Source organism: Schistocerca gregaria, chromosome 3 (genome assembly GCF_023897955.1).
Source record: "Schistocerca gregaria isolate iqSchGreg1 chromosome 3, iqSchGreg1.2, whole genome shotgun sequence".
Taxonomy (NCBI): Eukaryota; Metazoa; Arthropoda; class Insecta; order Orthoptera; family Acrididae; genus Schistocerca; species Schistocerca gregaria.
The window spans coordinates 692,008,671-692,022,792 of NC_064922.1; the positions used below are offsets into that span (position 1 = coordinate 692,008,671).

A 14,122-nucleotide genomic window follows, 5' to 3' on the forward strand; every position below is an offset into this window, starting at 1 on the left:
CTGACACTTTCCAGTATACAGCCCATTTCTCTTAAGTGCTTGCTAGTTTCAAAGCTATTCAGCACAACTTTGTTTAGTTTAAGAAGTTGAGTGAGATAGATTTGGTAACGAATAAAATTCTTTCAGTACATTATGATTAAAAGTAACACTGTTGAATGTTACTGCAGTGTTGAATATCAGGTAACAGTAATTTCTGTCACACGGTATGGTTATTTTTAGGCACTCAGCAATCAAAATAAAATCTGGAATGATTTAGTTTCTGACAAAAGTATTTAGATGGCGTGTTTTTACCGGATGTAGAAGTATGAAACTGGAATTTGGTTGCAATAATTACATGTCTGTTATTTGAAACTATAAGCAATATTTTATTTAATATAAAAAAACTGTTCTTATTATGTATTGAAGCATTGTTCAGCAAGAGCATGTCCCAGTTATGCAAATAGATGATAATCGGAAGGAGCCAAGCCTGGAGAATAAGCCGCATGCCCTAGTATTTCTCAACTAAATGCCTCATTGTTTCCCTGATCGGTTTTGGTGTGTTTGATGGGATGCTGTCATGGAGCAGTATGGTCATTTTTCACATAATGCTCAATGAAAATTGATCATTTGCTGTTGGTAGCGATCAGTGTTAACCGTTTCACCAGGTTTTAGCAGCTTCTAGTAGATGACCCCCTTTTGATACCACCAAATACAGAGCATTGTTTTCTTTCCAAAGTGATTTGGTCCTGCAGTGGATATTGATGGTTTGCTTATATTCACCAATTATTTATGACGCTTAGGATTCTCAAAATATATCCATTTTTCATCACCTGTCACTATTTGATGGAGAAACAACTTTATTTTGTATATGGTGAGCAGCATTTCATGAGTGGTCTTTCGATTTGCTTGCTGTCTTTCATTCAGTTCATGCAGAACCCATTTTCCCACTTTCTGCACCTTTCCCATAGCTTTCAACCAAAACAAAACAGCTTTCTGTATCACATTCAATTGTTCCACGAGTTCCTGTTGAGTTTGAGTGTATTCTTCATTCATTAAGGCCTGAAGTTTGTTGTCTCAGAACTTTTTCGGTGGTTTCCCATGCTTGTCATTTTTCACGTCAAAATCAGACCTTTTGAATTTTTTGAACCACTTGAAACACTGTGTTTTCCCAAGAGCATGTTTGCCAAAAGCTTTGACAAGCATGTGATGTGATTCTTCTGCAGTTTTCTTCAAATGATAACAGAAAACCAATGCTGTCCACAAATCATAGTTCGTATGCACAAACCTCAACATGTTTACAGAAGTTGGGTTACTGTGTTTTGACATTCGTCATCAAACATTACAGGAAGCAGATGGCTCTGCAGACATGGTCTCATGTACCATCCACTGATGGCTAGCACCATTTATAGGGAAATTCCGGTTTCATACTTCTACATTTGATATATCAATCGACATTTATATTCCGGTTTAAGTTCAGTCTGTTTTGTAGTGGAAACTGTACATTAACTTTTAGGAATGAACGTGCTTCTGTAGCAGGTATTACTCTATTAACTTAGCTAGTTTTAATGTTTTTAATTTCTGAAATTTGATAAAGATTGGTATCTGTACTGATTTATAGATGTATCCATATTTATTGCAAGAAAAAGATCATAGCCTGTGCACGATGATTAAGTGTTGTAACTATGTGTGTAGAAATATTAGTAATCGGAACAGTATTGTAATAACATGGTTATTGATGCACAGTCAAAATATTTATTTACAAATTTAATGAAAGACAAATGGTCTTTATGTGGAAGACGTATGGAACTGTGGAAGGCACTCCGCAAAAGATGACATTTCGGCAACCTGAGTGGCTACATTGTCAAGGCAGCTAGTGACATGGAGGGCTGAAGCTTTGACAATACCAGTTCAAAATGGCTCTGAGCACTATGATACTTAACATCTGTGGTCATCAGTCACTTAGAACTTAGAACTAATTAAACCGGGCTACTGAGTGTCTCTCCTGCAGAGTCTTCCACTGGAGTTTATCTGTCATCTCCATAATGCTTTCGCGATTACTAAATGATCCTGTAACGAAGCATGCTGCTCTCCATTGGATCTTCTCTATCTCTTCTATCAACCCTATCTGGCACAGATTCCACACTGCTGAGCAGTATTCAAGCAGTGGGCGAACAAGCGTACTGTAACCTACTTCCTTTGTTTTCGGATTGCATTTCCTTAGGATTCTTCCAATGAATCTCAGTCTGGCATCTGCTTTACCGACGATCAACTTTATATGATCATTCCATTTTAAATCACTCCTAACGCGTACTCCCAGATAATTTATGGAATTAACTGCTTCCAGTTGTTGACCTGCTATTTTGTAGCTAAATGATAAGAGATCTATCTTTCTATGTATTCGCAGCACATTACTCTTGTCTACATTGAGATTCAATTGCCATTTCCTGCACCATGTGTCAATTCGCTGCAGATCCTCCTGCATTTCAGTACAATTTTCCATTGTTACAACCTCTCGAGACACCACAGCATCATCTGCAAAAAGCCTCAATGAACTTCCGATGTCATCCACAAGGTCATTTATGTACATTGTGAATAGCAACGGTCCTATGACACTCCCCTGCGGCACACCTAAAATCATTCTCACTTTGGAAGACTTCTCTCCATTGAGAATGACATGCTGCATTCTGTTATCTAGGAACTCCTCAATCCAATGACACAATTGGTCTGATAGTCCATATGCTCTTACTTTGTTCATTAAACGACTGTGGGGAACTGTATCGAACGCCTTGCGGAAGTCAAGAAACACGTCATCTACCTGTGAACCCATGTCTATGGCCCTCAGAGTCTCGTGGACGAATAGCACGAGCTGGGTTTCACACGACCGTCTTTTTCGAAACCCCGTGTGATTCCTACAGAGTAGATTTCTAGTCTCCAGAAAAGTCATTATACTTGAACATAATATGTGTTCCAAAATTCTACAACTGATCGACGTCCCTTCTTGAAAACGGGGATGACCTGTGCCCTTTTCCAATCCTTTGGAATGCTACGCTCTTCTAGAGACCTACGGTACACCGCTGCAAGAAGGGGGGCAAGTTCCTTCGTATACTCTGTGTAAAATCGAACTGGTATCCCATCAGGTCCAGCAGCCTTTCCTCTTTTGAGCGATTTTAATTGTTTCTCTATCCCTCTGTCGTCTATTTCGATATCTACCATTTTGTCATCTGTGTGACAATCTAGAGAAGGAACTACAGTGCAGTCTTCCTCTGTGAAACAGCTTTGGAAAAAGACATTTAGTATTTCGGCCAAACAGGCCATTTGTCAACTAATGGCTATGAAAGCCTTAACAATTTTGTACACCATAAAAGGTGTTGTTACTTTAGCTCAACTACTGAATTTGGGTTATACATAGGCGAAAACATACAATTTTTAATCTTCAAATTTGGCTCAAATTATGAATTCTGTTAGTGCGCATTATTATGAGAGAAATGAGTTTTATTCAGTTCATATGAATTTACATGAAACTAAGAAATACAATTAAAATTCATTTAACCAGTTTTGATTCAGATGAAAGTCTGAAGTTCATTCCATAATGTCTCCTTCTCCTTGGGTTTTCTTTTGCTGCATGGTTGATTATTGCTAGAAATAAGAATATTATTTAGTGCTGTTAACATTCGATTTGCATAGTTTATACATGAACTAAAACGTAACCAACTCCACCCTGACTAATGTTGGTAACTGATACAAGGTGATTCACTGTTGCTGTGCCTGAGTATTTGGTACAGTCTTTTCAAACTGAGTACTGTCATGTAACTGTTTTTCAAATTTTTCACGGCTTTCACGTAGTATCATTTTCATATGATTACATATGTTTTATATTTGAGTAATGTTTCTTCACTGCTTTTAAAATATACAAAATCTAACTTTAAATTCCTGATTTAAATAACTGTGTTATCCTGATGCCTCTTTCTACTTACAACTTATGAACTTGAATAAATCTGTTTGAAATATTAAATTTGATATTTCAATGTTGCAAATTAGACCAAAGTATTCCCTTTAAATGATTAAATAAACAGTGATTTTCTCCAAATTTCTGAGTTAAAATGGTTGGATGGTATTCTAACAAGCTGTATGTTACTTAAAAATACTTAATTGTAATTACATTGATAATTTGACAACCTCTAGTATTCTCTATGAAACCTATTATTACACTTAAATTCTCTTTCTCCTAGATCCATAATAAATGTTGATGAAGAGTGTCTTGTGCTTCACAGTGGTTTGCAGTGTATAGATGTAGACGCCTAGCTTACAGAATTTTCCTTCATGAAGTATATTATTGGGGGGGGGAGTGAAGATATACTGCAGTATTTAGGAGAGAATGCTGTTGTCTATGTGCTGTGGTGAAGGACACAATATTGCAGCCAAACTTTAATATCCAGCATCTTTCTCCTTGCTTTTCTTCTGAGCAATGTCTCTTTTATACAGTTTTTTTTCAATCAGTTCTTTTCAGTGTCTTATTAAGATTTCGATCCTTTTTTTTCTACTGTAATAATAATCTCTTGCTTGTAATTTGGCCAATAGATCTGCTGCATTAAAAAAAAAAAAAAAAAAAAAAAAAAAAAATCATTTATTTTGCTCTTTCCTTTCAGAAAAGTAGTTTTTGTTTATATTATCTGAGTTTCAGCAAGTGTATGTCACTGTTGAATACTAAAATATGGAATTTATTATGTTAACTGTATGAAACAGTTATAATAGTAAATGTTATCAAATTAAAACTGATATATATTTTTATTATACCACAGGTATGCATATTTTCAAGTTGGGCAGAAACTTGGCATTCAACCTGACTCAAGCATTCGCTTGTCTAAAGGCAACAGCAACACTCAAACTTTTGGTCCAAAACTACAACAATCTGCTGTGCTCTACCGCATAGGATTGGATGATAGTTTATCTTTACGTCGTAGTAATCCACCTGCTGCAGCTCCACAGCAAAACCATTCACAGGTCTCCTTTAGTTTTGCCCAACCAGAGCAATCTTTGAGGCGCAACAAGGCTGCTATTCAGAAAACCAAACCATATACTAAGGTGGACAATAATGAAGATAAACATTCCACTTTTAATGGGTAAGTAATATTGCTTCTTTTTCCGTCGGATAACAGATTTAATGATTTTAAGAATAAAATATGTCCACAGTATGCTGTTACTTTGCCCTGCCTTTTTTATCTTCATGTTGGTGACCTGGAATCAAGTAAGAACTTCAGTTCTTGTACTTTCTGTGCTTTCCTTTTTCCACTATACTACTACTTCTTCTCCTCCCCATGTTGCTTTTTCTACCTATTGTTTCTGCTTTCATATTCTCCTCCTCCTCTTCCTACTACTACTACAACTACAACTACCACTACTACTACCACTACCATTACTTCTACTTCTACTTCTACTCCTACTACTCATGTTTTATTGACCTTTTCCATCATATGTTCCCCAGTGTCTTCAAAAATTGTTATGTCTTATTTGGAACTTTTTCAAATGACTTAATAAATTGTGTACAGTGTCCAAAAAGTATTATTAGAATCCTTCTCATTTCAATCTCTGACAGGCCATAAAGTTATATACACTAATGATTACTTTTTGACATAATCACCATAACAGATGAGGCTTTTGCCACACCTGTAAAAAAGTGTTCCAATACCCTCTTCATAAAATGTTGCCAGCAATGAACTGAAATTAGTATTAACATTGTCTGGTAGCTGCTTGTTAATTTAGAAGTGCTTTCCTCCTTGCCCCTTCTTCAGTTCAAGGAAAAATGGATGCACTTAGTGCCAGATTGGAACTGTAGGACAGATGATAAAAAATATCCCATTGAAATTCCTCAAAGAATTGTTGAGTTGCAGTAGTAATGTGAGGATGGGCATTGTCATGGATCAGCACATTTGTAGAGGTCAGCACACTTCTTGCATTGTTTTCAATTATTCTGCTCATTCTTCAACAATAACTGTGATTATTTTGAGAAGTAACAACAGTAATAAAATAAACAATAGGCAGCACTCACATGTAGCGGACTGCAATATGCCGTTTAGACACACATTATAGAAAACAGTGTTTACTAGCTTTCAAGCTCTAGCTCTTCCTCTAGCAGAAAGCACACATGATACCCCACACAGACACCCAAGTGCATACAACCACATCTGTGATGACACTGATGATTGATTTTTGGGAGCAGTTGCCTGGACTGATGGAAGTGGGGTTGGAGTATAGAAAGACGCACAATGCAACTAGCTGGATAGTGTGCCACAGGAGTGGGAAAGACAAAAGACAGATGACTAAGTGGCTTATGAAGATGATACGTGTTGTGAGGTTGTGAGGGGCTAGAGAGAGAGAGAGAGAGAGAGAGAGAGAGAGAGAGAGAGAGAGAGAGAGAGAGTATGGCGACAAGGGGAGGGTAGGGAGTGGTGGGAGAAGACAGTGCACTATCTGGATGGGGAAGGAGTGGTGTGGACGGTGAAAAAAGACAAATGGGAACAAATAAAGTGAGGCAGTGGGGAATAGGTTAGCAGAGAAAAAAATATGAGCTCTAAAGTGCATACCTTAAGAGTGATAACCACTTGTTCGTCTTCTCTACTGTGGAACACTACTCTTCTACTGGGCAGGTACACATTTTAGAGTGCAGGTTTACTAAAAAAAAGTTTCTTGTTTTGTTCCATACTGCCTCCTTCCAAAATATGGAAAGTGAAGAGTTTGCTGTAAAAGAGATTTCTTTCACAGTATCAAAGATGATGTAGTACTCGTAGCTCTTATGGTATGCATTTTAGAGTCCATTTTAGTAGACTCTTTTGCTTTTATAATTGTTCCTGTCTTGTCCCTGAAAATTGACCATTCCTCCTGGGACACCTTGTGTTTAACTGAATTTGTGGCTACTAGTGAACTAAAGATGAACATTTCAGTGGCAATTTATCACAGATGAAATAATGAAAATCATGGTGCACCATCAAACTGCAAGGATATTGTTCCCAATAACATTTGATGATTTAAAAATATCATATACAGTTCAAAAGAAGATGCCATGTTTGTAATCATTGTAAAAGATGAAAATTGCCTTTATTTTCTGCATTAATGTCAATTTTGTCTCAAAAAGGCATTAATTTTTCAGCAATTAACTTTTTCAGTCAGTTGACATATTAGGTAGAATTATTGTTATAGAACAAAATTCACTTTAAAAGTACGTAAGCTTAAATGGGTGCTTGATAACACTTTATGTTTTTACAGAGATTGTATATGAGATTAATTGACAGAGACTCCCATTTCATCACATAATAAAAGAGGAAAAGGTGAAATCAACTAGGTTCATCAGTACATTAATGAAATAGCAAATAAAGTGGTATGGCTTCATAGCTGAGTGGTCAGTGCATATTTAGCTGTTTGAAGGGCTAACATCCAGTTCTTGGCACTGTGAAGGGTTTATTTTTTTAATTTTTTTTATTTGGAGAACTACAACAGGATACAATCACACCTATGAGTCCAAGGGAGCAGCCACTTTAAGAAAAATAGTGACTGTACCTCTGGAAAAGCTGATGTAAGTTGTTAGCTTATCGGTGTCATAACCATGTGTTTGTCTGTACTGACTTCCAATGCCATCATAGGCATGCTGTGACACAGAGTTCAGGCAACATCTTGTGGTTCTCTGAGCCTATCGATATAGCTTTTATTTCTGGCTGAGAGTAATTTGTATATCCTTATTGTTAACATATTTAGTACAAATGTACTGTCTTAACATTTCAGATGACATGAACTTCCATGTACTTCACTTTCTAGCAGTTATTAATTACAAAATATTTTTTTCATTATTGTCTGTATTTTTTCCTGATTTAACAACCTTATGTTACAGAAGCAAACATGTCCCATGTGTGGACAGATCATTCGTTATGAAAGAGAACCACCCCAGTTATGGTGCATTACCTTCAGGTGAAAAGCAGCAAATGCAACCACGCAAAAAACTAAGTGCTAAAGAACACTATCTCTCAGTAGCACGCTATGTGGCAGGACAGAGCACCAATGTTTCGAGGTAAGTTTGTTATCTAAAATTGGCACACCATTTTTAAACAAAGTTCATTGTAATTGCCTTTAATGTGATACACCAACAAGTTGTGACACACTTAAATACCTTGTGTACTGTGAATTTTGCAGTATATATATATATATATATATATATATATATATATATATATTGGCCTTTAAATATGTCTACTTGTGTCTGTGTATGTTCCTTTTTTTCCCCCTAAGGGAAGTCTTTCCGCTCCTGGGATTGGAATGACTCCTTACCCTCTCCCTTAAAACCCACATCCTTTCGTCTTTCCCTCTCCTTCCTGAAGAAGCAACCATCGGTTGCGAAAGCTAGTAATTCTGTGTGTGTGTTTGTGTATTTTGTTCATTGTGCCTGTCTGCCGGCACTTTCCCGCTTGGTAAGTCTTGGAATCTTTGTTTTTAATATATTTTTCCCATATGGAAGTTTCTTTCTATTCAAGACTTACCAAGCGGGAAAGCGCCGGCAGACAGGCACATGAACAAAACACACAAACACACACACAGAATTACTAGCTTTCGCAACCGATGGTTGCTTCTTCAGGAAGGAGAGGGAAAGACGAAAGGATGTGGGTTTTAAGGGAGAGGGTAAGGAGTCATTCCAATCCCGGGAGCGGAAAGACTTCCCTTAGGGGAAAAAAAGGACAGGTGTACACTCGCACACACACACACACACACACACACACACACACACACACACACACACACATATCCATCCGCACATACACAGACACAAGCAGACATATTTAAAGCAAAGAGTAAGGGCAGAGATGTCAGTCGAGGCGGAAGTACAGAGGCAAAGAAGTTGTTGAAAGACAGGTGAGGTATGAGCGGCGGCAACTTGAAATTAGCGGAGGTTGAGGTCTGGCGGATATCGAGAAGAGAGGATATACTGAAGGGCGAGTTCCCATCTCCGGAGTTCGGATAGGTTGGTGTTGGTGGGAAGTATCCAGATAACTCGGACGGTGTAACACTGTGCCAAGATGTGCTGGCCGTGCATCAAGGCATGTTTAGCCACAGGGTGATCCTCATTACCAACAAACACTGTCTGCCTGTGTCCTTTCATGCGAATGGACAGTTTGTTGCTGGTCATTCCCACATAGAAAGCGTCACAGTGCAGGCAGGTCAGTTGGTAAATCACGTGGGTGCTTTCACACGTGGCTCTCCCTTTGATCGTGTACACCTTCCGGGTTACAGGACTGGAGTAGGTGGTGGTGGGAGGGTGCATAGGACAGGTTTTACACCGGCGGCGGTTGCAAGGGTAGGAGCCAGAGGGTAGGGAAGGTGGTTTGGGGATTTCATAGGGATGAACCAAGAGGTTACGAAGGTTAGGTGGACGGCGGAAAGACACTCTTGGTGGAGTGGGGAGGATTTCATGAAGGATGGATCTCATTTCGGGGCAGGATTTTAGGAAGTCGTATCCCTGCTGGAGAGCCACATTCAAGGTCTGATCCAGTCCCGGGAAGTATTCTGTCACAAGTGGGGCACTTTTGGGGTTCTTCTGTGAGAGGTTCTGGGTTTGAGGGGATGAGGAAGTGGCTCTGGTTATCTGCTTCTGTACCAGGTTGGGAGGGTAGTTGCGGGATGCGAAAGCTGTTTTCAGGTTGTTGGTGTAATGGTCGAGGGATTCAGGACTGGAGCAGATTCGTTTGCCACAAAGGCCTAGGCTGTAGGGAAGGGACCGTTTGATATGGAATGGGTGGCAGCTGTCATAATGGAGGTACTGTTGCTTGTTGGTGGGTTTGATGTGGACGGATGTGTGCAGCTGGCCATTGGACAGATGGAGGTCAACGTCTAGGAAAGTGGCATGGGATTTGGAGCAGGACCAGGTGAATCTGATGGAACCAAAGGAGTTGAGGTTGGAGAGGAAATTCTGGAGTTGTTCTTCACTGTGAGTCCAGATCATGATGATGTCATCAATAAATCTGTACCAAACTTTGGGTTGGCAGGCTTGAGTAACCAAGAAGGCTTCCTCTAAGCGACCCATAAATAGGTTGGCATACGAGGGGGCCATCCTGGTACCCATGGCTGTTCCCTTTACTTGTTGGTATGTCTGGCCTTCAAAAGTGAAGAGGTTGTGGGTCTTGATGAAGCTGGCTAAGGTGACGAGGAAAGAGGTTTTAGGTAGGGTGGCAGGTGATCGGCGTGAAAGGAAGTGCTCCATTGCAGCGAGGCCCTGGACGTGCGTGATATTCGTGTATAGGGAAGTGGCATCAATGGTTACAAGGATGGTTTCCGGGGGTAACAGACTGGGTACGGATTCCAGGCGTTCGAGAAAGTGGTTGGTGTCTTTGATGAAGGATGGGAGACTGCATGTAATGGGTTGAAGGTGTTGATCTACGTAGGCAGAGACACGTTCTGTGGGGGCTTGGTAACCAGCTACAATGGGGCGGCCAGGATGTTTGGGTTTGTGAATTTTAGGAAGTAGGTAGAAGGTAGGAGTGCGAGGTGTCGGTGGGGTGAGGAGTTTGATGGAGTCAGGTGAAAGGTTTTGTAGGGGGCCTAAGGTTCTGAGGATTCCTTGAAGCTCCGCCTGGACATCAGGAATGGGATTACCTTGGCAAACTTTGTATCATTAGGAGTCGGATCAGGATTGTTTTTCTTCGTCGCAAAGTGATATTTCCAGCAGAGACTACGAGTGTAGGACAGTAAATCTTTGACAAGGGCAGTTTGGTTGAACCTGGGAGTGGGGCTGAAGGTGAGGCCTTTGGATAGGACAGAGGTTTCGGATTGGGAGAGGGGTTTGGAGGAAAGGTTAACTACTGAATTGGGGTGTTGTGGTTCCAGATTGTGTTGACTAGAAATTTGAGGTGTTGGGGGGAGTGGAGCTGGAAGTGGGAGATTGAGTAGATGGGAGAGACTGGGTCTGTGTGCAATGAGAGGAGGTTGAGGTTTGTTGGAAAGGTTGTGGAGGGTGAGTGAGTTGCCTTTCCGGAGGTGGGAAACCAGGAGATTGGATAGTTTTTTGAGGTGGAGGGTGGCATGTTGTTCTAATTTGCGGTTGGCCTGTAGGAGGATGCTATGTACAGCCGGTGTGGATGTGGGAGAGGAAAGATTGAGGACTTTGATTTGGGATAGGAGTTGACGGGTGTGTTCATTGGCCGAGTCGATGTATAGGTGAAGGATTAGGCGGGTGAGGGCTATGGATTGTGCTGTTTGGAACTGGTATAAGGACTGATGGAAAGAAGGATTGCAGCCAGAGATGGGAACTTTAAGTGTGAGGCCTTTGGGAGTAATGCCAAATGTCAGACAAGCCTGAGTAAATAAAATATGGGAGCGTAATCTGGCTAGGGTGAAGGCATGTTTGCGGAGGAAATGTAAATAAAATTTAATGGGGTCGTTGTAGGGATGTTGTGGGGTTGACATGGTATTAGTAGGTGGAAAGGGTAATATGAGGTTAAAGTGAAAGTACATAGAGATTTATATAGGGAGAGATAAAGGTGTGAAAAAAGTCGAAAAAGTGTTGGTTTGAGATGAGCTATGTTGATCATGTGCTGAACTTAGGTTGGTGAACAACAATGGGTGCAAAGGTTGGGTAGTTATGTTGTCTCCAGATCTCGTTAAAGGGTGGGGAAATTCAAGAAAATTTCGAAAAAAAATTTTTTCGAAAAAAGTTTCGAAAAAATAAAATTCGAAAAAAATTTTCGAATAAAATCTCGAAGAATATGTGTGTAAATGTATTCAAAGGACTGGTTATGTACTGGCAGGTTATGAGAATGAGGCTAACAATTGTTTGATGAAGAAATAATAACGTGTAAACCTGTGGGAAGCTGCTAAAAAATGATCGGTTATGTGGGAAAAAACGGGAATGGAAATAAAATGAAAGTTGTTGGAAAAAACTGAGATGGTTGTGTAATGGGTGAAAGGAACTGATGCTGTGAAATAGTATTCACACGAAATGTTTGTAAACTTGGAACAATGGATTTTATAGCAGCGGTTATGTTGAAAGCGTTGAAAATTTTAGGTTATGGTTTGGAAGTAAATTACGTATTATAGAGTATAATTAGGCAGGATAAAATGTATGGTAGATTACGGAAAAATGGAAGATGAATACAAAGTGAAACTTCTTGTACAAACGAAAAGAGAAAGTAAGACGATAGAGAAGATTTCGAATTGCAACAGAGACAATAACAAACGTAATTGTTGGGTTCAAATTAATGATGATGTAAATAAAATAGAAAGAAACTTCCACATAGGAAAAATATATTAAAAACAAAGATTCCAAGACTTACCAAGCGGGAAAGCGCCGGCAGACAGGCACATGAACAAAACACACAAACACACACACAGAATTACTAGCTTTCGCAACCGATGGTTGCTTCTTCAGGAAGGAGAGGGAAAGACGAAAGGATGTGGGTTTTAAGGGAGAGGGTAAGGAGTCATTCCAATCCCGGGAGCGGAAAGACTTCCCTTAGGGGAAAAAAAGGACAGGTGTACACTCGCACACACACACACACACCACACACACACACACACACACACACACACACACACACACACACACACACACACATATCCATCCGCACATACACAGACACAAGCAGACATATTTAAAGGCAAAGAGTAAGGGCAGAGATTTCAGTCGAGGCGGAAGTACAGAGGCAAAGAAGTTGTTGAAAGACAGGTGAGGTATGAGCGGCGGCAACTTGAAATTAGCGGAGGTTGAGGTCTGGCGGATATCGAGAAGAGAGGATATACTGAAGGGCGAGTTCCCATCTCCGGAGTTCGGATAGGTTGGTGTTGGTGGGAAGTATCCAGATAACTCGGACGGTGTAACACTGTGCCAAGATGTGCTGGCCGTGCATCAAGGCATGTTTAGCCACAGGGTGATCCTCATTACCAACAAACACTGTCTGCCTGTGTCCTTTCATGCGAATGGACAGTTTGTTGCTGGTCATTCCCACATAGAAAGCGTCACAGTGCAGGCAGGTCAGTTGGTAAATCACGTGGGTGCTTTCACACGTGGCTCTCCCTTTGATCGTGTACACCTTCCGGGTTACAGGACTGGAGTAGGTGGTGGTGGGAGGGTGCATAGGACAGGTTTTACACTGGCGGCGGTTGCAAGGGTAGGAGCCAGAGGGTAGGGAAGGTGGTTTGGGGATTTCATAGGGATGAACCAAGAGGTTACGAAGGTTAGGTGGACGGCGGAAAGACACTCTTGGTGGAGTGGGGAGGATTTCATGAAGGATGGATCTCATTTCGGGGCAGGATTTTAGGAAGTCGTATCCCTGCTGGAGAGCCACATTCAAGGTCTGATCCAGTCCCGGGAAGTATTCTGTCACAAGTGGGGCACTTTTGGGGTTCTTCTGTGAGAGGTTCTGGGTTTGAGGGGATGAGGAAGTGGCTCTGGTTATCTGCTTCTGTACCAGGTTGGGAGGGTAGTTGTGGGATGCGAAAGCTGTTTTCAGGTTGTTGGTGTAATGGTCGAGGGATTCAGGACTGGAGCAGATTCGTTTGCCACGAAGGCCTAGGCTGTAGGGAAGGGACCGTTTGATATGGAATGGGTGGCAGCTGTCATAATGGAGGTACTGTTGCTTGTTGGTGGGTTTGATGTGGACGGATGTGTGCAGCTGGCCATTGGACAGATGGAGGTCAACGTCTAGGAAAGTGGCATGGGATTTGGAGCAGGACCAGGTGAATCTGATGGAACCAAAGGAGTTGAGGTTGGAGAGGAAATTCTGGAGTTGTTCTTCACTGTGAGTCCAGATCATGAAGATGTCATCAATAAATCTGTACCAAACTTTGGGTTGGCAGGCTTGGGTAACCAAGAAGGCTTCCTCTAAGCGACCCATAAATAGGTTGGCATACGAGGGGGCCATCCTGGTACCCATGGCTGTTCCCTTTAATTGTTGGTATGTCTGGCCTTCAAAAGTGAAGAGGTTGTGGGTCAGGATGAAGCTGGCTTTTTTCCCCCTAAGGGAAGTCTTTCCGCTCCCGGGATTGGAATGACTCCTTACCCTCTCCCTTAAAACCCACATCCTTTCGTCTTTCCCTCTCCTTCCTGAAGAAGCAACCATCGGTTGCGAAAGCTAGTAATTCTGTGTGTGAGTTTGTGTGTTTTGTTCATGTG

At 40.9% G+C, this 14,122-nt stretch overlaps 1 protein-coding gene across 18 annotated transcripts in view; it reads left to right on the forward strand.

Annotated features, from left to right (window-relative positions):
- Positions 1-14,122, forward strand: part of LOC126354432 (serine/threonine-protein kinase dyf-5) — a 230,593-nt gene that overhangs the window by 141,852 nt on the left and 74,619 nt on the right. For all 18 annotated transcript variants that reach the window (XM_050004096.1, XM_050004086.1, XM_050004081.1 and 15 more), the window contains 2 exons: positions 4,779-5,099; positions 7,859-8,035. In XM_050004096.1, the coding sequence (XP_049860053.1) occupies positions 4,779-5,099; positions 7,859-8,035 (498 nt within the window). The remainder of the gene's footprint in view (positions 1-4,778; positions 5,100-7,858; positions 8,036-14,122) is intronic.